At 40.6% G+C, this 24,304-nt stretch overlaps 2 protein-coding genes across 2 annotated transcripts in view; one reads left to right on the plus strand and one right to left on the minus strand.

Annotated features, from left to right (window-relative positions):
• Positions 1 to 24,304, plus strand: part of LOC135204338 (nuclear pore complex protein Nup93-like) — a 312,709-nt gene that overhangs the window by 163,372 nt on the left and 125,033 nt on the right.
• On the minus strand, positions 15,573 to 19,952 carry LOC135204337 (uncharacterized). The gene is made up of 3 exons (XM_064234527.1): positions 19,083 to 19,952; positions 18,459 to 18,567; positions 15,573 to 17,414 (listed from the first exon to the last, which is right to left on the minus strand). The coding sequence occupies exons 1-3, from the start codon at positions 19,694 to 19,696 to the stop codon at positions 17,283 to 17,285; spliced, it is 855 nt and encodes a 284-aa protein (XP_064090597.1). The 5' UTR covers positions 19,697 to 19,952; the 3' UTR covers positions 15,573 to 17,282.

Raw genomic sequence — 24,304 nt, forward strand, 5'->3', positions numbered from 1 at the left:
TCTCTCTCTCTCTCTCTCCTTTCCGTTAAGTCATGATTGAAGATATAAGGCGTGACCACAGTGGTGCAACCTCCTTATCTTGATGACATTGCGCCATTAAAAAAAAACAAAAAACACTTGAGACTGCCAACTTTGTAGTAACCTTTCTCTGCTTTTCATGCACATTCTTCGTGTGTCATAATTTGAGCCGTTCAAGTCGCCAGAGAGAGAGAGAGAGAGAGAGAGAGAGAGAGAGAGAGAGAGAGAGAGAGAGATGGCTGTTCAACAGCAATGCACTTCATCATTAATTCAGCAAAGCGTTCATTAATGACACATAGCGAAACTACCAAGTATTATTATATCCTCCATATTTTCTGTACATTCAAGGATCGAGAGAGAGAGAGAGAGAGGATATTGGCAGTTTTATCACCCGGGGGCAAAGCCAGCCTGGTTCATCAACTTGTACCGTTCAGACAACATATTTTTGTGCTTTCACTCTTAATATGCTGTGATAGATTAATTGGGGGGTACTTACGCCCTGGGGCGAACCCTTGTAGTTAGTAATAATGCCCGGCTGCTGATTTGACTTGAGAGAGAGAGAGAGAGAGAGAGAGAGAGAGAGAGAGAGAGGAGGGGGGGGGGTGGGGTTATTCGCTACCAAATTTTTATATTTTCTTGTGGTTTTTAATATTATAGAGGGCAACATTTAACGCTTACTCGGGGAGTAAGCCTACTGATTACTACGTTGTTGTTGTTGTTGATGTTGTTGTGGGGGTAGGAAAGGTCTATGGAAGAGTTAAAAAGGTCTGAAAAAGATGTTTAGCGTTGAGTTAAAGATACAAGAATTTTAAGATAGGATATTTATGATTTATTTATTAGGATTGAAAATATGAAAAATAGATGATGTGAATCTTAAACAGTAGAGAAAAATTATTATGGAACGTATTTATTTTAATTTTTGTTGCTGAAAAGGTTTCTGTTTGTCTGTAGATTTTAGCACGCGCCCCGAGTAAGGTGGAGGTCGGATCAGCCTTGTATTTTAATTATTGTTTTTAATATAGAGGGATTTTATGATAGAATGGCTTGTTTTTTATGGTGTACATCAACATTTAGTTTAGTTACATAGAAATGACACAACAGAAGGAACGAATGTCATGGGCTAAAATATCTCTCTAAAGGAAAGTTCCTTAATGTGAAAAAATTGCAATACGAATCGAAGTTGTTAAGTGAGAAAAAATTGCGAATTGAAGGAAAGGAACTTGTTCGATTTCGGGTGTATTACTTATTTTGAGATTTTTATTTTTTTCTCTTGAGTGGTTAATGCAGTTAATTAAGTTTATTTTTTTGTCTTTATCACTGGACTCCATTTGTTTCGTTCGTGATGAGGAATTTATGGCAGTGATTCAAAAGTTAAGGAAATGGTTCATCCGAGTCTCACGAGTTCTGTCATGTTTGAATTCTGATTTGCAATGCCAAGGTTTACCCGTTCATTTCAGTGATTTACGTAAGGTTATCAACATTTGTGCAAGCGCGGTTGTTTCAGTGTAGGCCCAGCTCCTTCTCGTTTGTGACAGTTTTGAATACGAGACCCACTAACCTTCATCTTGCGCAGGTACTTGAGCTCGTTGTTTGGTGTTCAGTCTGTTTGATTTCCCGAGAATTCGTTGGGTGTCAAGTTAGCAAGATTGCAATCAACGTGTGACTTCTTTGTGGGTCATGGAAATTGTGCTTTAGGACCTTGATTAGATGTAGTTGCGTGACACAGGCTGCTCATGTGAGAGAGACCTTGCAGTTGCAACGCCAGCACTCCTTCTTGATCAATCTCGCAGCCGCGTCTTTTATTGTTGTCTTCCGACAAAGCCGGCTGCTGCCCTTCTTCCGTCTGTCTGGCCTTTCGGACGTGGCTCTGTTTGTCTGTCATGCTTACCTGTTGTTACAACATCCTGGACTGTTTGTCTGTCATGCTTACCTGTTGTTACAACATCCTGGACATCGTTGGCGGGATTTCAGTCAAATTCGGGACGTGGGTAGACACAAGGTCTATAGAGATGGTATCTCTGTAGTCCTTGGGTAGACTATTATGCTAAGATGTGTTTATGTGAAGGGTTTTGTTCGTATGTGTTTCCATTGGCCATCTTATCTTTATAGTGTGTGTATATGTATATGTATGTGTGTGTGTGTGTATATATATATATATTTTTCAATAATTAAGTCCTACAGGTCTCTATCTACTAACGGATGAGGTTGTTGGTCTAGCGCCCTTCACACTGACAAAGAGGCCCCGCCCCATTCACACTGACAAGAGAGACTCGCCCCATTCAAATAACGACCAGTCATATTCGCTGATGACATGCCCCGAGGAACGGAAGGTGCCCACGACGTGTCTCCGGTCCTTTTTTTTTTTTTTTTTTTTTATTATTTTTTTTTTTAACGTGAATCAAACCCACGCTATGCCATTTGCGAGCACGTCTAGCCTAATTACGCAATGGACGCAAATAAAACGTTCACAAGCGATAGAAATTCACTCTCGACGCGGTTCGGAAGTCACGTAAAGCCGTTAGTCCCATTGTTGAATAACCGATGGTTCCATGCAACGTAAAAACACCTTACAAACAAACAACAAACAAAAAACAAAATACGCAGATTTTGGAAGTTGAATTCCTTGAGGGGTTTTCTATGGGAGATAGAATGTTGCGCTGGATTCTAGGTGTCCTGGTGGGGTGGAGATGACGAATTGCCCTGTCTTACCCATCATCCTTGAAGACTCCCTGCTCCGTCTTCCTCTTTGGGAAGAAAAATACTAGTATCCTAGTGGTGGAGTTGGATGTGTAACCACTGCTATTTATCCCTCTTCCTAAATTTGGGCACTGGTTTTCCTTAATTGATCTCTCTCTCTCTCTCTCTCTCTCTCTCTCTCTCTCTCTCTCTCTCTCTCTCTCTCTCTCTCTCTCTCTCTGATTATGCCGGTCTGGTCGTCTAATTGGTCACGAACGGCTTTGAATGCACCCATTATGCAAATTATATGGTTAACGTACATGTTTGATGTGCTAATTAAAACGGAAGAGTCTACACAGGTTACCTTTCTCTCTCTCTCTCTCTCTCTCTCTCTCTCTCTCTCTCTCTCTCTCTCCGCCTATACATATATAGTCAAGTATTCTTTCTCCTGTCGTTAGCAGTAATTTCCTTGTGGTGTTCGTAGCGTCTAGGGCAAGCGCGCCCCCCCCCCCACCCCCCCCCGAATTGCAAGCCCCCAAAGCCCCCGTTGGTACTGACCACCTAATCTTTGAACTAGTTATATACCACCTGGTAAATTAATCGACTTAAAATACGTGTCTTTTAGCATGTGAGCAGAAGGGCCTGATGTTAAATCGAATTGACTCCTTTTCATTTAGCCGGGTTGTACCTAATCTTCAGGTCAAGGAGACAGTTATATGTAATCCTTATTTATATATATGGAGAGAGAGAGAGAGAGAGAGAGAGAGAGAGAGAGAGAGAGATATATAATCTACGCATTTGCAATGGTTAGTAATACCTGCATGTTCACGTAATATGGCCTCGTGTGTTGGTTTTGCTAATGGCGTACTAATTGATGTTACGTGATATCACCCTGAGACCATTGCACAACTCACAACTGGACTGCTGTGTTTGCAGTCTTCAGTTTTCGGCGCAAGTTTTGTTTTCGTTTTTACTTTGTCGCTCTTGAACAAGGCGTGCTTTGGTGTTGTCGCTTTTCAAGGCTTGTTTTTTATGTTGTTGCTTTTGTATGTATATACACAAGACTTCTTTTTTTTTTTAATCTCTTACAGTTTTTTAATATGTAGTTGTATATCGATGTTCAAAAAAAGTTGTAATTATTTATTTCTTTATTTTTGGGGTACGAAATTGATTAGCATTACTGGGTAAAGGTGGCTGAGGTACAACTAATGGCTTTTATGTTATCTAGATTTTTTTTTTCACTGGAGAAATTGATTGAAGGTGTTTTCATGGCTCGACTTAGTGATGAGGTTTATTAATACACACACACACACACACACACACACACACACATCATATATATATATATATATATATATATATATATATATATATATACACACACACACACACACACATATATATATATATATATTATATATATATATATATATATATTTGTATATTGATCCTTGAATGTACAGAATTGTAGTTTCGCTATGTGTCATTAAGGAACGCTTTGCTGAATTAATGATGAAGTGAATTGCTGTTGAACAGCTATCTCTCTCTCTCTCTCTCTCCTCTCGTCGGTCTCTCATCTTATCTCTCGCTCTCATCTCTCTCCGAAGGTCACACATTGGTTTGTGTTACTTTCTAAATATTTCTATGACAGTGGGATGCGGACTTCGCATATGGACTAGAAGTAAGACAAAGTCAATGACTGAATATCCTCCGCTATTCCCTGAGTTCTAAATTTGTCCTCACTGGAAAACCTGCATGGAAATAGAGAGAAAGATCCATCGTCGTCTGCGCCTCTCTCTTCGGTCTTCCTGAACCCAAGAGGTTGCTGTCCCGTAAGTGGTCTTTGTTGACGTTGGCATCGTGTTTTATTTACGACTGTCCCGGAGGGGGGCCGCCCGCCGCCCACAGCGAGAGCTCGTGGGGTCTCGTTACGGGCGGCGCTACGTACCCAGGGCCTTTTAAAGTCTCGTCAGTTCGGTCTTCGGGTTTGTTTTAGTTTTTAAGTTTGTGTCAAAAAAAAAATAGGAATATATATAAATATATATATATATATATATATATATATATATATATATATATATATTATATATATATATATATTATATATACTTGTCTGTAAAGAAAACTATTGAAATAGCTATTTGGCTGTCCGCCCGCACATTTTTTTTTTTTTTTTTTTTTTTTTTTTTTTTTTTTTTTTTTTTTTTTTTTTTTTTTTTTTTTTTTTTTGTCCGCCCTCAGTCCATAATGAAAACTACTGAGGCTAGAGGGCTGCAAATTAATATGTTGAACATCCACCATCCAGTCATCAGAAATATCAAATTGCAGCCCTCTAGCCACAGTAGTTTTGGTTTCATTTCAGGTTAAAGTTAGCCGTCATCGTGCCTCTGGCAGCGCTATAGGACAGGCCACCACCGGACGCCATGGTCAGGGCCGGAAACTCTCAGTCTTTCTCGAGAGTTCACATAGGCAGGATGCATGATCCACCTCTCCTGAAAGACAGCCAATCAGGAGCGTCGTAAGGGACTGGCCTAGACATTAGATGCACGGGTGATGTGAATCTACTATAGTATTTTTATTTCAGTTTTTTTTTTCTTTTTAAGGAGCAAGGTATGCAAGTCTTTATGAAGTCTGTGTGATTGAGCGAATATTATATCTTTGAATCGTACACCCCGATGGCCCTCATTTAATGAACGCCTTTATATGGAAGCCTCTCACTCAATGAGTCGGAAGCTTTCATTCCTCGCGCGAGGGATCGTGTCCCATTATCTTATTATTTCATAACCAGCCTCGATAATTATTCTTTAATGAGTGTTTTCTTATAGTAGTAATCACCTTTGATGTTCTAACGATGTTAACGTTTTTCTGAATCTGGGTAACTGGTTTTTGTTGCTGTTCATAAACACGTTGGATTTTCATAACCAAGTTTCATTTTTCTTTTTTATAAACAAAAGTTCCGTTTGATCTTGTCATTAAATATTGGTCCTGTAATGGAATAAATACGTCTTATTCATACTACCAGTGTTTTCCCTCATGATCAGATATTGATCTGTAAAACAGAGCTTTATCATTTTGTCTGTCCAGTTCCGTTTCTGTATTATACAGTGTATGTGTGTGTGTGTGTGTGTGTGTTTTCTCCGGGGTTTTACAAGGTAGATTTTTCCAATGACAAAAAGTAGTGATGTCAGTGTCAGGAGATTTTTTTTTTTGTGTGTGTGTTACATTGGTTAGCTTTTCATCATCACAGCATGGCATCGTTTTCCTTTATGCATAGCGTCCATTCTTGTTCTACTTGTTTGGCGGGGGGGGGGGGGGGGGGGGGGGTTGTCGGGGGTTGGGAGGGGCGATTATAAGGTCATCTGTTAGTGGCGGGCGTAATGAGCAATTAGGAGCGTATGGAAGAAACCTCCGAGATGTTTCTGTTGGAACAACAAGATGAATAACATACTCTAATGAGACCTCTCTCTCTCTCTCTCTCTCTCTCTCGCTCTCTCTCTCTCTCGGGACAGGGAGTGTCTTTGCGTGGCCACGTTGGCCATTTTTCCTTCACACCCGATACACAGGATCCCTTATACTTGATGCACATGTTTAGCTCGAAGATCCTTTGCTTCAGTGTTGTAAAACCCAGTTACTGATGATCAGGGGCGGTTCCTCGTTTTTTTGGGCGTCTGGGACATGTGTATCCTTTTTTATTTTTATTTTATTTTATTTTATTTTATTTTTTTTCCCTCACTGATGGTGCCCCTATCAAAGTTTTTTTTTTGTTTTTTTTTTGGGGGGGCGGCCATTAAATTAGCCTCTCACAGGTAGTCTTTGTGTCGGCCATGTCATTCAAAACAGAGTATGTTCCTTTGTGAATTGAAAACTGGTAGGCCCCTGCTGAAGGGTAGCTCCCGTCCTGGTGATATGAAACAGCGCGTTGATATGCACCCTAGATACGCTCTCTCTCTCTCTCTCTCTCTCTCAAGAAATCGCCAGGGCACCCGATAAATTGGGTGTCCGTAGAATTCGCAGGGCGTTTCTTAGAAGCGCAGAGCTTGGAAGCGATCCGGTTCGTTACATAAAAGAGGGAGAGGAAAGAACAGACAGGGAGGGCCGTGGATGAGAGCCTCTGCAAAGGAATGCCGACGGTAGTAACTTCACAAAAGGCCACCAGGGGGGCGGGGGTTGATGGTGGTGCATGGCTGTCCCTTGCACATGGCAAAGAAGACTCGGAGAGAGAGAAATTGTATGTTTTCATGTTTTCTCAGAACGCTCTGGTTGAAAATAATTTTACGTATCATGACATATATATATATATATATATATATATATATATATATATATATATATATATATATATATATATATGAGGACTACTACTACTACTGCGGGTTAGTACTCGCCTCGATCACTAAAATTTATATAATTTCTCTTTAGCGACGTTGATTATCTCTCTCTCTCTCTCTCTCTCTCTCTCTCTCTCTCTCTCTCTCTCTCATTCTTTTCTTGATTTCTCACATCAATTTTATCTTATCTTGTAGTTTCGATTTGCGTATTTACCCTCTTTCGGGTGTTCTTGTGCTCGGAAATACTGTGCGATTCGTCTAAACCTTACAGGATGTGTCCTCTGTGTATCTGTAGTAGTAATAACACCAGTCCTTTGTTATCAGCCCATTTTTTTTTTTACTTGTTTAATATTTTCCGCTGAAAGCCTTGGCTTTCCGGTGAAGAAAATTTCCTTTCAATGGAGGCCTCTAACCAAGGTTTCGATTAGTCAAGTGCATCATCGCTTTATGCTGTGTGATGTCAGTAGGAATAAGAGTTTCTTTTGGCTCATAAAGCCGTGAATACATATGGCGCCATTTCTCAAGTATGTCTGAGTATGTCGAGTGTCGCTGCTTTTGACAAAAGTGTTAAATTGCGACGTAGGAAGCGTTTCCGCGATGTCGGGAAATAATACCACTACAAAATACTGTAGGCACCAATTAAAAGAAAAAAAAAATGCACCGAAGAACTCGAGTTTTCTGTACACCGTATAATGGTGTATGAAACTCTCAGCCGCAGACCGTGAGACTCTCAGCCACGCATCATGAAACTTTCAGTCACGCCCCGGTGGTGGCCTCTGTTATTGGCGCGATCATGGCTAACTTTAACCTTGAATCAAATGAAAAACACTGCGGCTAGAGGGCTGCAATTTGGTGCGTTTGTTGATCGGAGGGTGGGTGATCAACGTACCAATTCGCAACCCTCTAGCCTCGGTTGGTTTTAAGGTCTGAGGGCGGACAGAAAAAGTGCAGACGCACAGACAATTAATTAGCCATCGCAGATTAAAATGAAAAAGTGAAGATCAACATGAAGTTGACACCTTTATGTATGATGTTATTGTCGCTGTTTCTTTAGTCTTTGGATGCCAGTTACAAATGAATACCAATTGGAGAAAACGTCCTGCGTGAAGGTTTACGGCAAGCCACGCTTGAATACAAAGCATGGTTGACTCTATAAGGCTTGTTGATACAAGATAGGAATCCGTGCCATGTCATCAAATTAGAATTCCTTGAACGTAGAGCGTCACATTCTTAAAAGATTCTGCTTCTGCGGGGCTGGGGTTGGTTAGTCCAGGCAAGACTAGAGTTGATTCACATCAACCGTGCATTTGATGTTTAGGCCAGTCCCTTACGATGCTCCTGATTGGCTATTGATAAGCCAGTCACCGGGCTGGAACACTGTCTCTTTCGAGAGTTCACGTAGGCAGGATGTATGTTCCACCTTTCCTGAGGGATACTTTTGAAAGACGTATCCCTCAGGAGAGGTGGAATGTAGATCCTACCCAAGTGAACTCTTTCGAGAGACTGAGAGTTTCCAGCCCTGTGATTAGCTTATCAACAGCCCTTAAAGAGTCCCAACGTTTTGTATGTTTGTCCCCCTTCTCCTTTAATCAGGAGCATCGTAAGGGAGTGGCCTAGACATCAAATGCACGGTTGATGTGAATCAACTAAAGTATGGATAACGTTTGATAGTTTAACAATTGAAAAGGTCTGTATTGTATTGCAGATTGCATAAAATTGAACAAGATAATCCACTCGACAAACGATGAGAGGAGCTTAGCATTGTCATTGAAAGTCGTAACCTCTCTCACGCATTTGTAATCGGTATTAAAATTCCGAATGGCGCCGATTTTGTCCTGTTCTATTTCAGCGTATGGAATGATGGCACGCAGACACATATTGCTAGATGAGTTTTTAAGACTACAGCTGATTGCATGGAAGAACGCAAATAAAAGCAAAAATAACGCGTTAAATTCCGTTCAGACGACGCGTAGATATTACTTAAAAGAGAGTCGTCCTGAAGATTCAAAGCGATTTAAGTAACAGTGTACCAATCCGTCAATAGCAAAAAACTGCAAAATTTTAGAAAACGTGTTGCATAATGTGAACAAACAAAATACATGTTAGTTGAAAAAATAAAAACTCCAGACGTCTCAGGGAAGTCGAAAGGAGAAAACTTGTAATAATACCTTGTTTGAAAAAAAAAAAAAAAGGGTACATAGACGAGGTAGTAGGAGAAGAGAAAATTATGATAGAGAGAAAAAAAAAAGGAGTTAAGATAAATCCGCACGAGAGAGGCAAATTTGACACGTACTTATCGGGGTCTGTCAGGGATCGTTAGGAATTACAAATTTGGTGCTAAGGGTTCTCGATGACAGGCGTCAAGAAGAGGGACGTTTGGCCAGGTGGTGGTTAATCCTCCAGAGGGCGCCGTGGAAGGGCCCCCTCACTTATGTATAGTTCTGTGGCTCGGTCAATATAATTATTGGCCTCCTCCCTTAGCTAATTGGGGACCCTTATCGCATATATATGTACACGAGATGCCGAGATGGATGGCTCCAGAGAAGGTCTGTCTGTATAGGGCGACGCTGAGCTATGCCCAGTTCAGTTTATCTGATTATTGTTATTTGCAACTCCGCAGTTTCGTGGCGACTTTTAGCAGCGGAGATATGGTTGCTCAGCTGCCCGGTGCGAGGGGTGGGGGACGGGGCTACGTTGCCCTATAATGAAAGTTCTCTCTCTCTCTCTCTCTCTCTCTCTCTCTCTCTCTCTCTCTCTCTCTCTCATGGTATGCCCTGTAAGAATCGTTGGATCGAATAGAATGGAAGAACGGGTAGCTGGAAACCCAGAAACGTGCGAACACTGAAATGAAAGTGCCTGACAAAACAAAGTCAAAGCAGTAGAAAAACCATAGCAAGAAGAAGAAGAAGAGAAAAAACATTAAAAGGAAAAAAAAGGAGGAGGACAAGGAAAATATGACCCAAAACCCCATTCCTCGGGACGTCGATCGCAGGATGGCATCTGTTTTGTCCCATCGGTCAGTTCGTTTTCGGTCCTTTCTAGGGCTATTAGGCGTTCCGGAGTATTTTGTTCGATCGTTTTTGTGTTAGTCAGTTGTAGTAGTTTGTTTATTTATAATAACCTTTTTTGCCTCCCTTGTTCCTCTTCCATCTGCTATGCTGGGTGACAATGGGGATAATGAGATTCAGTTCCATGTTTATGTTGGCAGATGAAGATAATGGTCTCTTGGAGGATAATTTTATTCGTTTTTTTTATGCTGAATCATTTAATTAAGTTTAACGACATCTCTTAAATAGGGAAGTATCCATTTAATCCCCTTGACCGTATGTGTATGTATAGTATGCATACGTATGCAAATGTATATATACTTTCTATGTCCCTTGTTAATCATTTTCTCATGTATTCGTGTACTCTTGTTTGTGTTTATTTGATTTCTTATTAATTTACACAGTTATATGATAGAATATATGTATATATATTATATATATATTATATATATATATATATAGATATATATATATATATGTATGTATATATATCACATATATATATATATATGTGTGTGTGTGTGTGTGTGTGTGTATATATATAATATATATATATATATATATATATATATATATATATATATATATATATCGCAAATATTTATTCCTAGCTTCTTATTTTGTCTTTATCCACATAATTATTCTAGTTGTGTTTGCGTTGTCTTATATTATGAAGGCACATTGAATGGTACATTACACTATTTTTGTCCGCAAGATTTTCGATATATCGAAGAACATGGCTTCTCTCCTCTTGGTTTGCATTTAGTTAAGCAGCTCTTTTTATTTTGGTCGCTTTCTCGACAGACGTGTGTGTGTGTGTGGTGGTGTGGGAGGGGGGGGGGGCGGGTTGTTATGTGGGTTCGTCGTGGGAGGAGTTCCTGCTGCGCGGGGAATTCAACAGGTTTCTTACGGTGAAATTCGTTAAAATTAAGCGGATTTCTTTCGGTGAAATTCGGGAAAATTCAACGGATTGCCCAGACGGTTAAATTCGTTTAAAAGTAAACGGATTCGCAATGATCCCGTTGGGGCTTAGTGCTTTTAGTGCGGCCTCATGCGGTGTGCTATAGGCATTATGCTTTAGGTTCTTCGCGACTTGCCTTCGACTCCCAGCTGCAACCCCTTTCGTTTTTTTCACTGTCCCACCTTTCATATTCTCTTTCTTCCATCTTCCCCCTCCGTAGCTCTGCAGATAGGAGAATCCACCTGGATGGAATTGGTGAATATTTACCCCTCAAAGAATCCACCTGGACGGAACGGGTGAACATTTACCCCTCGAAGAGTCCACCCGGACGGAACGGGTGAATATTTACCCCTCGAAGAATCCACCTGGCCGGAACAGGTGAATATTTACCCCTAGAAGAATCCACCTGGATGGAACGGGTGAATATTTACCCCTCGAAGAATCCACCTGGCCGGAACGGGTGAATATTTACCCCTCGAAGAATCCACCTGGACGGAACAGGTGAATATTTGCCCCTCGAAGAATCCAGCTGGACAGAATGGGTGAATATTTACCCCTCGAAGAATCCACCTGTAGGGAACGGGTGAATATTTACCCCTCGAAGAATCCACGTGGACGGAATGGGTGAATATTTACCCCTCGAAGAATCCCCCTGGACAGAGTGGGTGAATATTTACTCCTCGAAGAATCCAGCTGGACAGAGTGGGTGAATATTTACCCCTCGAAGAATCCACCTGGAGAGAGTGCGTGAATATTTACCCCTCGAAGAATCCACCTGGACAGAGTGGGTGAATATTTACCCCTCGAAGAATCCACCTGCACGGAATGGGCGAATGTTTTCCCCCCCGTAGCTCCGCAGATCGAAGAAACCACCTGGACAGAATGGGTGAATATTTAGCCCCCTAAGAATCCACCTGGACTTGACAAACCTTCCCGCCAAACGCTATAATACTGGCCATCGCAATGAAGGAACGGCGGTCGTTACGTAATTGATTTATAGACATTTTATCTCCCTGACGTTTATGGGCGCCGTCTTGTCATACCGATTTTGATTTATGCGGGGACAGGACGATGTGATGTATTGGCCTCCTCGCCTGTCGTCGTTTCTCTCCTTTTGCCTTTGCTCTTGCGTCGATGGGGATGAGAAGGATTCATGTTGTCGTTCAAGCGAAGGTGCAGTGCTTCATACTACCGTAATACTATAGTCTCCTTGCCTTTGAATGCAGTTGTATGTGTTTGTTCATTTGGTAAATTATTATTGTTAATTTTTTTTTATAAGTGGGACCCCTTTTTGTATTTCCCTTTTCCTCGTCTTATTTCTTCAAATGACCTCCAGTATTCTTTAGTCAGGAGCTCCTTTGGTAGGTTTGTTCCATGAGTAGGTTCCATCTTCTGAATGATAATAGTAATAATGATATCAATGATGATAATTCAAAGAAACATTCATTCCTCTCCCCGTTACATACCAGTCATTGTAAGTCAGAAAGATGCTGCAGTGCTATTGGACTTTTAACTCTAAGTCCCTGTCATTATATAGTTGCCTTAGAGTGTCGACTTTTACTGTTAATCGTGGCTAAATACCTGCACACAAATCTATCTATCTATCTTTGTATGTATGTATGTATCTATCTATCTATATATATATGTATGTATGTATGTATATTGTAGTTCGATTAACCTTTGAAATGTGTTGCGTTTGCTGCTGGAGATGGCTACGCTAAAGCTGGGTACATTCAGTTGAATTTGTTTTTAACTGGTGTTACTTTGCTCTATGTTGCTTTACATAACTTGAAAAGGATGGCTGTGTACACTTAATGTCTCTTTGGTCTTGTTACTTTTTTATCATCTTTTTAAAACAGTTTAAAAATGTTTGGCTCCTGTCCACTGTTTCTTTTTGAGCGCATCCAGGTTTTTATACTTAAACCTTTTTCTTTTGTCAGTAACTATTATTATTATTATTATTATATATATATATATATATATATATATATATATATATATATATATATATATATATATATATATATATATATATATATATACGTGTGTGTGTGTCTTTGTTTTCAACTTGACCCAACAAGCTTTCATCTTTCCTTCCTTCTGCTGTAACGAATCTGTAGCGTGATGCTGTTAAGTGGAGAAGATAGTCCTCGGCGTGTTCAATAGACCGAACAAGCTCTTCTTTGGAGTCTTGTTCTACCCACCTCCCCTACACCCCCTCAGTCTCTCTCTTTGTTTATGCACTGGCATCCCCAGTGCGAACTATTCAGAAGGTATGTATGGGTCTTAATCCTTTATCAATGGACTTATTCCCAGTCATTTTTAGCCCATCATGTTCCATTGTCATGGATTCGTTCCGGCTAACTGTTTAGTCCTGCCTTTATTGTTTTTTATTATTTCTAGGGAGTTGTTCATCCTATAGCCTTAAGAAAGCGAGAGGCCTAATCCTTCCAGTATCTACCACCCCCCCAACCCACCCACCCCCCCCTCTCACCCCTCGGGCCCCTCCTCATATCTAAGGTGGTTCCGTGGGGTCTTCTGTTGCCAACCTGTTCTTTTCCTTCCCTTTTGATCGCCGGCCTTCCCGTTCTCCCGCTTCTATGATGGAAGCTTTGGCTGAATGGTCAGCTCAATTCTTCTTCGTCCTCCTGCCGTCGCCCATCGCCCTCGATCTCCGCCGATCGACCTTTCCTCTTCGGTGGAGCGTGGTCAACTCTTGGATTCCTCCAAGGGTCAACTCATGTCCTTTGACGAAGGCATCCGGCGACACGATCATCACCTTCGATGGCTCCAAGACGAAGTTCCTATATACCGTTGACTTCTGTCTCCTCTCCTCCAATTCTTTCATTGAAGCCCGTCTATGGTCGACGGAAACGTAGAGGAACCGCTTAGGTTCGTGCGCATCGCAGCAGCACATGGTAATGGGTCTTCATTGTTAAAGGCGCCGTTTAGATGTGGTAAGATCTGTTGTCATCTCGGCTGTTTGGTGGTGGTAGTTACTGGTTTGTCCCTTGGTGGAATATTGTTCTTATTTATTATGGGGGCTGCTTCTCTCTCTCTCTCTCTCTCTCTCTCTCTCTCTCTCTCTCTCTCTCCTTCCTGACGAGAAGGAAGTATAAGAGGCATTTCGTTGTGATCATTGTTCCCTATCTTTTGCCTATTGATGTTCTTTGTTCGTGTCTCCATACTGCGTGCTTGATCCACCGAAATATGGTCCGTAGCTATAAACCAGAGCGTTTTAATGGGCCTTTCATATCTGAGACGTATCCCGTTGGAGAGTTGAAATCTTGTTATGAATCCCGTTATGGTTTTTATGTTCCCTCTCGGGTTACCAATCCAATGACATCAAATACTTTTTCGGTCTCTTGCCAACTTCTCCGGCGGTAGGTTCAGTCGCTCTGTTCAAATCCCATATGTCATCGCTGGCGCCGAGGTTTTTTTTTTTTTTTTTTTTTTTTTACACACGTAACTTGTGGTTGTGTGTGGTATTCGAACCGACACCGTCTATACGACAAACCGTGGCTCCGAGATTCCATCTTGCCTGGCTCGATGTCGGGCAGCTTTGGCGAATCGAAACATGGCGGTCTCGGGTATTCAGGAGCGATCGAATGGCAACCATATATTCACCGAGGTATCTATAGCCTATTCTATGTACCTTGATATTCACCACATGATATATTTCCCGCACGGGGATATATATAGTGCCGTCAGTGCACCTCAAGGGATACACTGTAGGAATGGCTAAAGGTTCTTTGCAGCCAACCCCCCACCTTTTTTTTTATTCCTATATTACTGCACCTCCATCCGATATCTTTTGCATCTTGCTATCCACCCTCTCCTAACTGCTGTTTCATGGTTGCAACTGCTTCGAGGTTTTCCTCCTGTTGCAACTGTCGGACCTATACCTGCTCTCAATGACCTCATAGGTCCCAGTGCTTGGTCTTTGGCCTAAAGTCGTTATGTATTGCATTCCACCACATCTGATCGGCTGTTGAGTTCCCCCATGATTGTTATAATATGCCACATTAATCCAACTCCGTTTCAGCGCTGAATGGCCTTAGTTGCCCCAGTGCTTGGCATAATGGCAAAAATCTATATCTACGCATATCTATATAAAGATTATATTGTTGTGGATCATCACCTATTGATAGATAGTGGTTGGGGTATGATGATTCATGTTTTCTTAAATTTGTTTCAATTTTTTTTCCACCTTATTTTCATATGTGACCCTTTTCACATCAAGGAAGCTTTATTTGGGAGATCACTGTAGGTGGGACATATAGTCACTGTATAATCACTGTGAAATAGTGAAATAAAACAGCAAATTCGAGCTGTGACTGATGTGGGCATGCAAGCAAGCAATAAGTTTCACATCTGGTGTGTATATATATGTATATACACACGTGTGGGTGTGTAAATAATAGGTATATATTATATATATAGGTATGCATTTTGGATTAATTGACGAAAGAAATATATAAAAATCATTTCCCTAGATTTTTGAAAAGACAGTCCCATGAGGGATAGAGGAATAACCGAAACTGATTTTCATAAATATGATTTTATTATAAGTAATCATAAAAACTATGACATATAAAACAATATGCTGTACAATAGGCTAAGGTGTAAAAAATAACTTCGACTTAAGGAATACAAACTAATGAGATGACTAGTGCACTCAACACACATTTTGTAAGTAATGCAAGTACCGATGTGGAAGTGACGGCAGGTGATCCAAATGTTAAGTTCAAGTTTAAATCGTTTTTCTCTTGGCATTGCGGATGTAACGACTGGGTCATGTCGCCATGTGACGAGAATTAATTCCACGTGTGTTAGCACACTGATGAGGTAGTAGTTCAACTTTGCTCTGTCTTCTGGGGTGCAACTGAATTCGAGTGAATTTTCAAGCTCAGGGATTCGCGGGTCTATAGACTCTTGTTATCTGGATGAGGTCTTCATACTCCTGTGAGCAGCGCAGAGGAGAAAGAGAGAATGGAAAATGAAAAAAAGGACGAAATCCGATTTCTCAATTGGCTCTGCCACGTCGTCATGGTGGGATACGAGGTCTTGGAGAAGAGGGCATTTCCCTTCTTGGACCTCTCAAAATGGCGGACACTGGCTCCTCTTCAAGATGGCGGACATCTCCTTGATTTTCTACTTGATGATGGTTTCTGAGGTGGGGTTGGTTTTTCTTTAAATATATCACGAGAAAACACTGGGTTTGCTTTGTGTAGTGTTTCTGAAGTTGGCCGTCGCGTAGGAAATGTAGAGCTACTTATTATCCTTTATAAATGATCAGATTGTAGCTTCTGGCGCCACCCCTACCCCATTTCTTCCTCCTCCCCCCGCGGGGTAGGTATATAGTCACCCCCGAACGGCAAAGTCTCCGACGACCCGAAGATAGGGTTAAAATAAAAATCTGTTACGGAGACAGTTATCGGCGTCTTGATAAGCGAGGCGATTTGTTTATCAAGTAGCCTGTTTATCTTGCCTTAATTGTGGCTTCGGCCGTTCCAAGGCTACTGCGTTATTATTGGCGGCCAATAATCTAAACCCTTTTTATCAGCGTTTGGACGTCGATTTCTGCCCTTCGTCCTTCTCACTCGGATGGGCTGAGTTTGCCGTTGGTATATTTGTTTTTTTCCAAGGTTTTCCCTTTACGCTCTTGATTCTCGGGAAGGGGTCTCTCGGCGATACAGACAGGGAGGATTCCAAGACCGTGGTCGAATAACGCAGTTGTTGCGGTAGGAATAATACACGCGGTTGTCCAAACATGGCGTGATCATTTTCTGCTTTATAAGTTTCTTTGCTCAATAAATTGTTTTCTCTCTGGAAACTCAAATGATGAAGACCATCAGAAGAAAAAAAAAGGTCTACGTCTGTATTCGTGTATTGAACTTGGAGATAATGGTCGAGGTTGTTTATACAATTTGCATTTTATGAAAGTTTCTTCGGGTCGTCATTCCAAGGAAGGTGAGAGAGACAGACGAACACCTGACAAGAAGAAAGGCAGTTTCCCCGGGAAACTTCTTTCTCTCCCTCTTTAGCACACTTCAGCAGCAACTGCTCACTGTCGTCATCATGTGATGAATATAAATAATGATAATGCGATGAGGATGGTGGTGGTGGTGGTGTTGATGATGATTTCTTGGCTCGGATCAAGTCATGTCGGGATGATGTGGGCGCGAAGGCGTTTCGAGGGGGGACGACCTAGGCCGTGGGCGAGGGCGTGGGCGTGAGGGTGGGCAGTTTTTAACCGCATGTGGGCTGTGGCTGAGTGGCGGTGGAGTGGGTCCTCGATAAGTTCATTCGGTTGCTGCGGCAGCTGTATAAACTCTCCATGATGGCGCCTAGCTTGAATGCCAGCAGTTGGACATACTGGTCCTGTGAAAGGGAGAGAGAGAGAGAGAGAGAGATTTGGTGAATGGTCGTTGGCTGTGGGAAAACATTTTAACGGTTAATTTTCTATATATTTGTATAAATATATATTTTTTATTTTTTTAATGATGAAATTAAGACTGATCCTGGGAGGATGCAAGTTAACTTCGGTTAAATTCTATATATATATTTATATATATATATATATATATATATATTAATATATATATATATATATATTATATATGTATGTATGTATTATTTATTTATTTATATTTTAAAATTAAGATTGATTGTTGGTAGACTCGAAATTCAGTTTGGTCAAATATTTTTTTAGGCGTTTTTATTTATTTATTATTATTATTTTTGTGTGAAAGATAAGGATTAGGTTGAACAAATGCAACGTTACGAAACCTTTTAATTTAAAGTCTTGATAACGTTAAAATTTGTGATGCGCGATAAAATGAAATTTGCAAAGATGGAATTGGACTTTGAATCGACATTATTTATAATCGTGAAACATTGGAGCCGACGGTGGTAGTGTTAACATTGGTAATGATAAAGGAGTCGCCAGGTAACTTCTGCTTTGTTTTTTACGTAATGCCACTGATAATGAAAGTATCGGCTCATGGGGGACATGCGTGGGCTTATGGGGTTAATTTCCCATTGATTCCCACAGTAAAGACGATCAGTTTAATTAGAAACGAAATCCTGTAGCTTCTTCTTCGTCCTTTCTGAAGGTAGATTTGGAAAGATCGTGGAAACAGAAGAGGTTTGGTCGCTTCAGGCATCTTGAGATTCCCTCAGATTTGAATCCCCTTTTTGTTCATTACTATTGATGGTGGTGGTAAGGGGCGGAACAAAGTATATCATTACAGAGTGGTGGCAATGGTCGTACAAGTGGTATAAGTAAATAAATAGCTACAAAGCGTCCGCGTTTCGATGGGGCAACGGAATTTGAACTGGCGGTGATGACGCGCCAGGTATGAATTTGGTCGTGTGTGTGTGTGTGTGTGTTTTTTTTATTTATTTATTTATTTTTTTCCTTACCTTGTCCTCAGCTGACGTGAATGCCTGCTCCTCCAGTCTTTCGATGCGCTTGCGAACTGCTTCGAGACCCTTTTCATTTTCGCCTCCCCTGAGCTGAAGGTGAGTCATCCTGCCAAGGAGGAAAGTAAGCTTGAAATTACGCCCGTGAGAGACAGGGGTCGGGGCCCGTGGGGGTGGGGGCCGCCGGTGGTGAGGGGAGGGGAGAGGAGGAAGCCGCTGGTTGCGGGAAGTGGACTGGGAGGGAGGAGGAAGGAGGAGGAGGAGGAGAAGGAGGAGGAGGAGGAGGAGGAGGAGGAAGAGGAGGACCTACATTTTACTAACAGGTTAATGAGTGCATGAAGCTGGTTGATTGATAGAAGATACTTTTTTATATACTCGTAAATGGGGAAAATTCTTCAAAGCTTAAAGAGGTAAAAAAATACAAATGATTTGAAAATGGTTCTCGTCATGCAATATTGTTGCCTTTGATCATTTGCACATATCCTTTGTATAAATAAGCGTTGTGGATTTTGACAGGTACGTCAATCTATGTCATAGTTATTTCAGAGTGTTACTGATGTTTATGGCTTTCAAAAAAAAAAAAAAGAATGCATTATAACCTCAGATTCTCTGTATAGTACTTACATATAGTCTATAGCTCTTTTCCTGTAGCTGCTGGGAATCTGGAGGGTCCTTTTACTCTGCTGCATCTGCAGCTGCTGCTGCTGCTGAATGAGCCTGTTCGGGTCGTAAGGTAGGAGGGGATTGTGCACACCCCTGACCACCAGCTCCCTTTTGGTAGTGACGGGAAAGTAGCTGAGTGTGTTGGCGTTGGCGTTGTTGCCTTGGGAGGCCCAGGATGGCACTGCCCCGGACACCTTAGTGGGATCCGGCACTAGATGAGGATATGCCGTCATCATGGCGTCCATTTGGAGGGGAATGTTCAACTGCATGGGGATGGTGGCACCGCTGCTGCTGCTGCCGTTGTTGGACGACGAAGAACTTCTGTGACTGCCCCGGGCGTTCTGGATGTCCTTCCCGCACAGGATTCCCCTGGGGCACCTGCAGATCAGTTTCTTCCGGTTCACGAACGACCTGGAAGGCGTGATGCCGTTGTTGTTGGTCGTGGCGTGAGAAGGAGGGAGAAGTGGTTTCTGCTCCGGAAACGTTCTTGGCACTTGGTTTGCACTGGGTGGCACTCCCGTTTCACTCGTCGGCACTGCCCCTTCGCGAGGGGACTTTGTCGAGTCGATGTACATGGCAACGAAACGATCCAAGATTCTACTGCTACGGTCAGGAAACCGCAAAGAACAAGAAGAAGAAAGCTTGGGAACGTAGTAGTGGGTCAAGTCAAAGTCAGCGAGAGGCGAGAGACGTGTGTATATAAGCTCAAGTCGGGACCTGGGAGAGGTTGCGTCCTCCTCGCTGCGATGCTTGTGTGGAACTGAAGAAGCAGCAGCCAGCTGCCAGTTGGTTGGCGATCGAGTCGCTCGCTCGCTAGTCGCTACTCCTCCGCTCTCTCCAGACTTACAGGCTTCCACGCTGGCGGGGATTTGATGGTGGGGGGGCGGGGGGAGATGTTGGGGGCGAGTACATCATATCAACGGGGGGTGGGGGCGGGGGGGCGCTATCTATGCCTCCTGATAACCTTTGGGTTGGATATTGTCACCATTTATCCTCTTAGGTGTTTGTTGCGTTGATGACATTCTGTATTCACCAAGAATTTTCCTTCCAAGTCAGCGGTATGGCAAGATGAAATTCAATATTTCAAACACGCACCTGCAGATATGATTATGCAATGAGATATTGCGATTAGCCAGCTGTTGCCGATTCGTTAATAACTGGAGATCACGTGGTGTTTGCAGGGTAGTACAAGACACACCCACATATATATTTCATATATATGAGTTTTTATCACATCACCGTGATACATATACATGCATTAAGCTACCTTACTCATTGGCCGAGTCGATAACATCACTGAAGTCCTCCTGATTTCTCCTCCGTCCGGTGGGCGCTGGTTCGAACCCACGAGGGCGCGAAATTATCAACAACTAAAAAATTCCCCTTCGGTTCACATATATATGAAAATATATTAATTCCGAGGTAGAGCGAATTGGATACTAAAGGACATTTGTAGCTTAATGCATATATATATATATATATATATATATATATATATATATATATATATATATGTATATGTATATATATGTATGTATGTATGTAGTATGTATGTATATACGTATACACAAACACGTCTCACTGTTCCACGCCTAACGTCTTTGATCAATCAGTAGACTTGGTAGACCATCGGCGACTTGGGTACCGAAAATGTATATGGGGTCATGGTTGGCTGTCTTCTTAACGAGTTAATAATGGGGAAAAGAATTTCTCTATGCACTTGGCAGTCACGACCTAGCATTTAAGATAATTTTGGTTTGTTGAGGAATTCTTATGATAAAAGTTGCCTAGGGAATTATGTAAGTTATCCGTCGTAATTGTTGTGTTGTTGGCTTTGGGCAGCGAGTGGTACTCTCTCTCTCTCTCTCTCTCTCTCTCTCTCTCTATCTCTCATCTCTCTCTCTACTCTCTATATATATATATATATATATATATATATATTATATATATATATATAATTTGTTTATTTTCTTATACTTTTTTACTTAATCCCCTTTTGGAGGGGTTGGGGCCAGAAGGGGTACTACAACAAGCCTTCCCCATTTCTTAGCGAGAATTGAGAGATGGAGATGCAAGCCCCATGCCCCAGTTTCGTGACACTGAGAAATAGAAGTATCCATTCACAGTTGGGTTGACTGATGGGCGGTTGGCTTGGGGGCGAACCACGGACCTGAGCAGACGGGGAACTGAGATATGTATTGTTCGTGTTTGTGTCCTTATTTCTATGTGTGTGCATATATATATATATATATATATATATATATATATATATATATATATATATCTTTATCTTTATATGTATGTATGTATGTATGTAAATACTCTCCTCATAATCAAGGATAGCCTATTTTGATTCCCGTGCCATATTTGGACACAGACCGTCATGACCAATTGTACCCTTGACCAAAACAGTACCCCGGAGGTGTCTGGTAGTTGGGCAACTGCGGTGGGTCGTAGCCTCATCTGGAAAGACTTGCAGAACTCGGGATATCAACACTATTTGGAGACGTCTCCTTTATAGGAGGTTATTTAGTGAGATAAAAAATATTTGTGTATGGGGATACAATCCAAAATGATGCAAAATTCTTCTGTAGTTTTATAAAATATATATCTCTTGCACAGCAACATTTTAGTGAACGAGACCACAGCTGATGGCCGAAAACTTTAGTTTATTGTACAAGAAATATATATTTTTATAAAACTCCAGAAGATTTTACATCAGTGTGAATTGTATTCCCTTTACTTAGAGGCACGACATAGTACGTAGCTTCTGCGTATTTGTGTATGTTTGCGTGTGTTATTTTGTCTTTATTCACTTCAGATTCTCTTGCCTCCTTTTTTTTTTTTTTTTTTTTTTTTTTTTTTTTTTTTTTTTTTTTGTTTTTTTTTTTTTTTTTTTTTTTTTTTTTTTGTTTTTTTTTTTTTTTTTTTTTTTTTTTGTTTTTTTTTTTTTTTTTTTTTTTTTTTTTTTTTTTGCGTATGAATGTATTAGATTTTGAATTACAATAGTAATGATATTGTGAGGTCAGTCTTGGCGAACATATGTACACTTTTTGTTCTCATTCATCTTCTTATTTTGCGTGCGCGAATGAATGTGTTCAGTTTTGAATTTTAATCAGAGATAATCCAAAGTCAGTCTCTCTCTCTCTCTCTCTCTCTCTCTCTCGCCCTCTCTCCTCTCTCTCTCTCTCTCTCTCTATATATATATATATATATAATATATATATATATAATACTTATTATTATAATATATATATATATATATATATATATATATAATAAATGAATAAGCCAGAACATAATAGAAATGAATACTCAAGTGGAAGGAGAAGAACGCGGTGCCTGACCTCGAAAGAGAAGGGGTTGCGGGTGGGGGGAGGGGTGGGGGACAGAACCGTTCTTTAAAAGAGGGAAGGTTATCAGGTTTGGAGAACACAGAAGTTGGGTGGAAATTCAATAGCCCTGCGGTTAGAGGAAACAAGCCGTGGAAGTTTTTTTTTTTCTTTTTTCTTTTTTCTTTTATTGTTTTTGCGTCTTACCTGAATCGATATTTTAATGTAAATCAACAGTTATTTTTCATGTTTTTTCCTGTGGATTTTTTTTCCTTGGTGGTGTTTATCCTTTTCTTGGGGTTATTTGGTCTCGCGGTCTTCATTTTTACGTGTTTGTAAATATTTTTTTACGCCTTTTTTTTTAATTCCCGGTAGGGGGTGGGGAGGAGGGGGCGGAAGGGGTGGGGGGGGGGTGCCTGGTCTTATAACAATGAATGCGGCTTCTGAACAACAACTTTGATTCAGGTTACGTATTATTGGAAAGTTTTCCTTTATAGATGCTATCTTGCAGGAGTCCGTGTTGCGTGCCTTCACTGATACCCAGTGGTTGTTTTTGCTTTGCTGGCATTTAGATACCATCAAGTATCTTTTTTTATTATTATTAATTAGGTACGAGACCAGGATTGGCAATGATTAAATCAAACTGATTGAATCAAGTGATTAAATCATTTATTTTTTAATTTAAAAAAATCATGATTTTTTTTATTTTTGGATTTTTAAAATTTTTTCAATTTGAAAGCAAACAAATTGAAAATTAGGGTTTGGAGGTTAATAAAATCTTAAGCATAACTGTGCTGCATCTATTGATTTTGTTATACAAAATTTTGCAAGTACATACTTTAGGACAGAAATAGAAACCTCAAAGATAAAACAATAGTAATTCTGCCATAAAGTACATTTTGAGGACAAAAAGGATTGAAAAACATCAAACAAATAAAAATTCACTTAAATTAAAAACATCAAATAAATAAAAAATCAAATAAATAGCTGATTTTTTTATTTCTTTGATCGAAAAAAAAAAAAATCACCGACCCTGTACGAGAAACTTGTCGAAGGTCATTGATGCTTCAGCGGCATTAATTTTGTAGAGGTTCTTCTCTATTTTTCTAATAGGTGGCCTTTTCGTTGCTACTGAAACTGCGGAGTAACGCGACCATGGTGGTCATTGTAATTGTAGGGACGAATATCAGTATTTATTTTCATTTTAAGCGAAAAAATTATTATTGATATTATTATTATTATTATTGTGTTCTAAGGGGTCCACCATACGAATAATGTTAAAAGATTCGCGTATAATTTATAGCGTTTATAAATTATACACTGACCTGTAACATTTTTATTATTGTGGACCCCTTAGAACATTGTATATACCCTCGTGATGGAGAGCTTTTCCCAACAGAGGTAATTATTATTATTATTATTATTATTATTATTATTATTATTATTATTATTATTATTATTATTATTTAGTTTCATTTGCGAATGTTTAAAGTCGTAATGTTCACTTGACTGAAGATGAACCTATAGCACAAGGTTCGAAAGCTTTTAATATCCATTAAAGACCATAAACTCTCACATGCTATATCACTGTGGACCTGCAACCGCTGTCATCATTTTCGACAGGGAAAACTGTGCCTATTATTATTATTATTATTATTATTATTATTAAATACGTTCCTGTGAGTTCGGTTTCGTGCGAAGTAACCTTTGTTCTGGCGAGTACCCAGCCACCCCGCCCTTATCAGCGTATTTAGGTTTCATTTCTCCCGCTATCGGAAACAGATAACCCCCTTGAGATAACCTGCGAGCTATTACACAAGGGTTTACTCTTTACACGCGTTGCCAGCCGTG

Source organism: Macrobrachium nipponense, chromosome 44, assembly GCF_015104395.2.
Source record: "Macrobrachium nipponense isolate FS-2020 chromosome 44, ASM1510439v2, whole genome shotgun sequence".
NCBI lineage: Eukaryota > Metazoa > Arthropoda > Malacostraca > Decapoda > Palaemonidae > Macrobrachium > Macrobrachium nipponense.

Coding starts and splice junctions, on each gene's coding strand:
- LOC135204337 (XM_064234527.1), bottom strand. CDS start 19,696: ATGTACATCGACTCGACAAAGTCCCCTCGCGAAGGGGCAGTGCCGACG. Junction 18,568..19,082: donor AAAAGAGCTATAGACTATAT/GTAAGTACTATA, acceptor CCTCCTTGGCAG/GATGACTCACCTTCAGCTCA. Junction 17,415..18,458: donor TCACGTCAGCTGAGGACAAG/GTAAGGAAAAAA, acceptor TCCCTTTCACAG/GACCAGTATGTCCAACTGCT.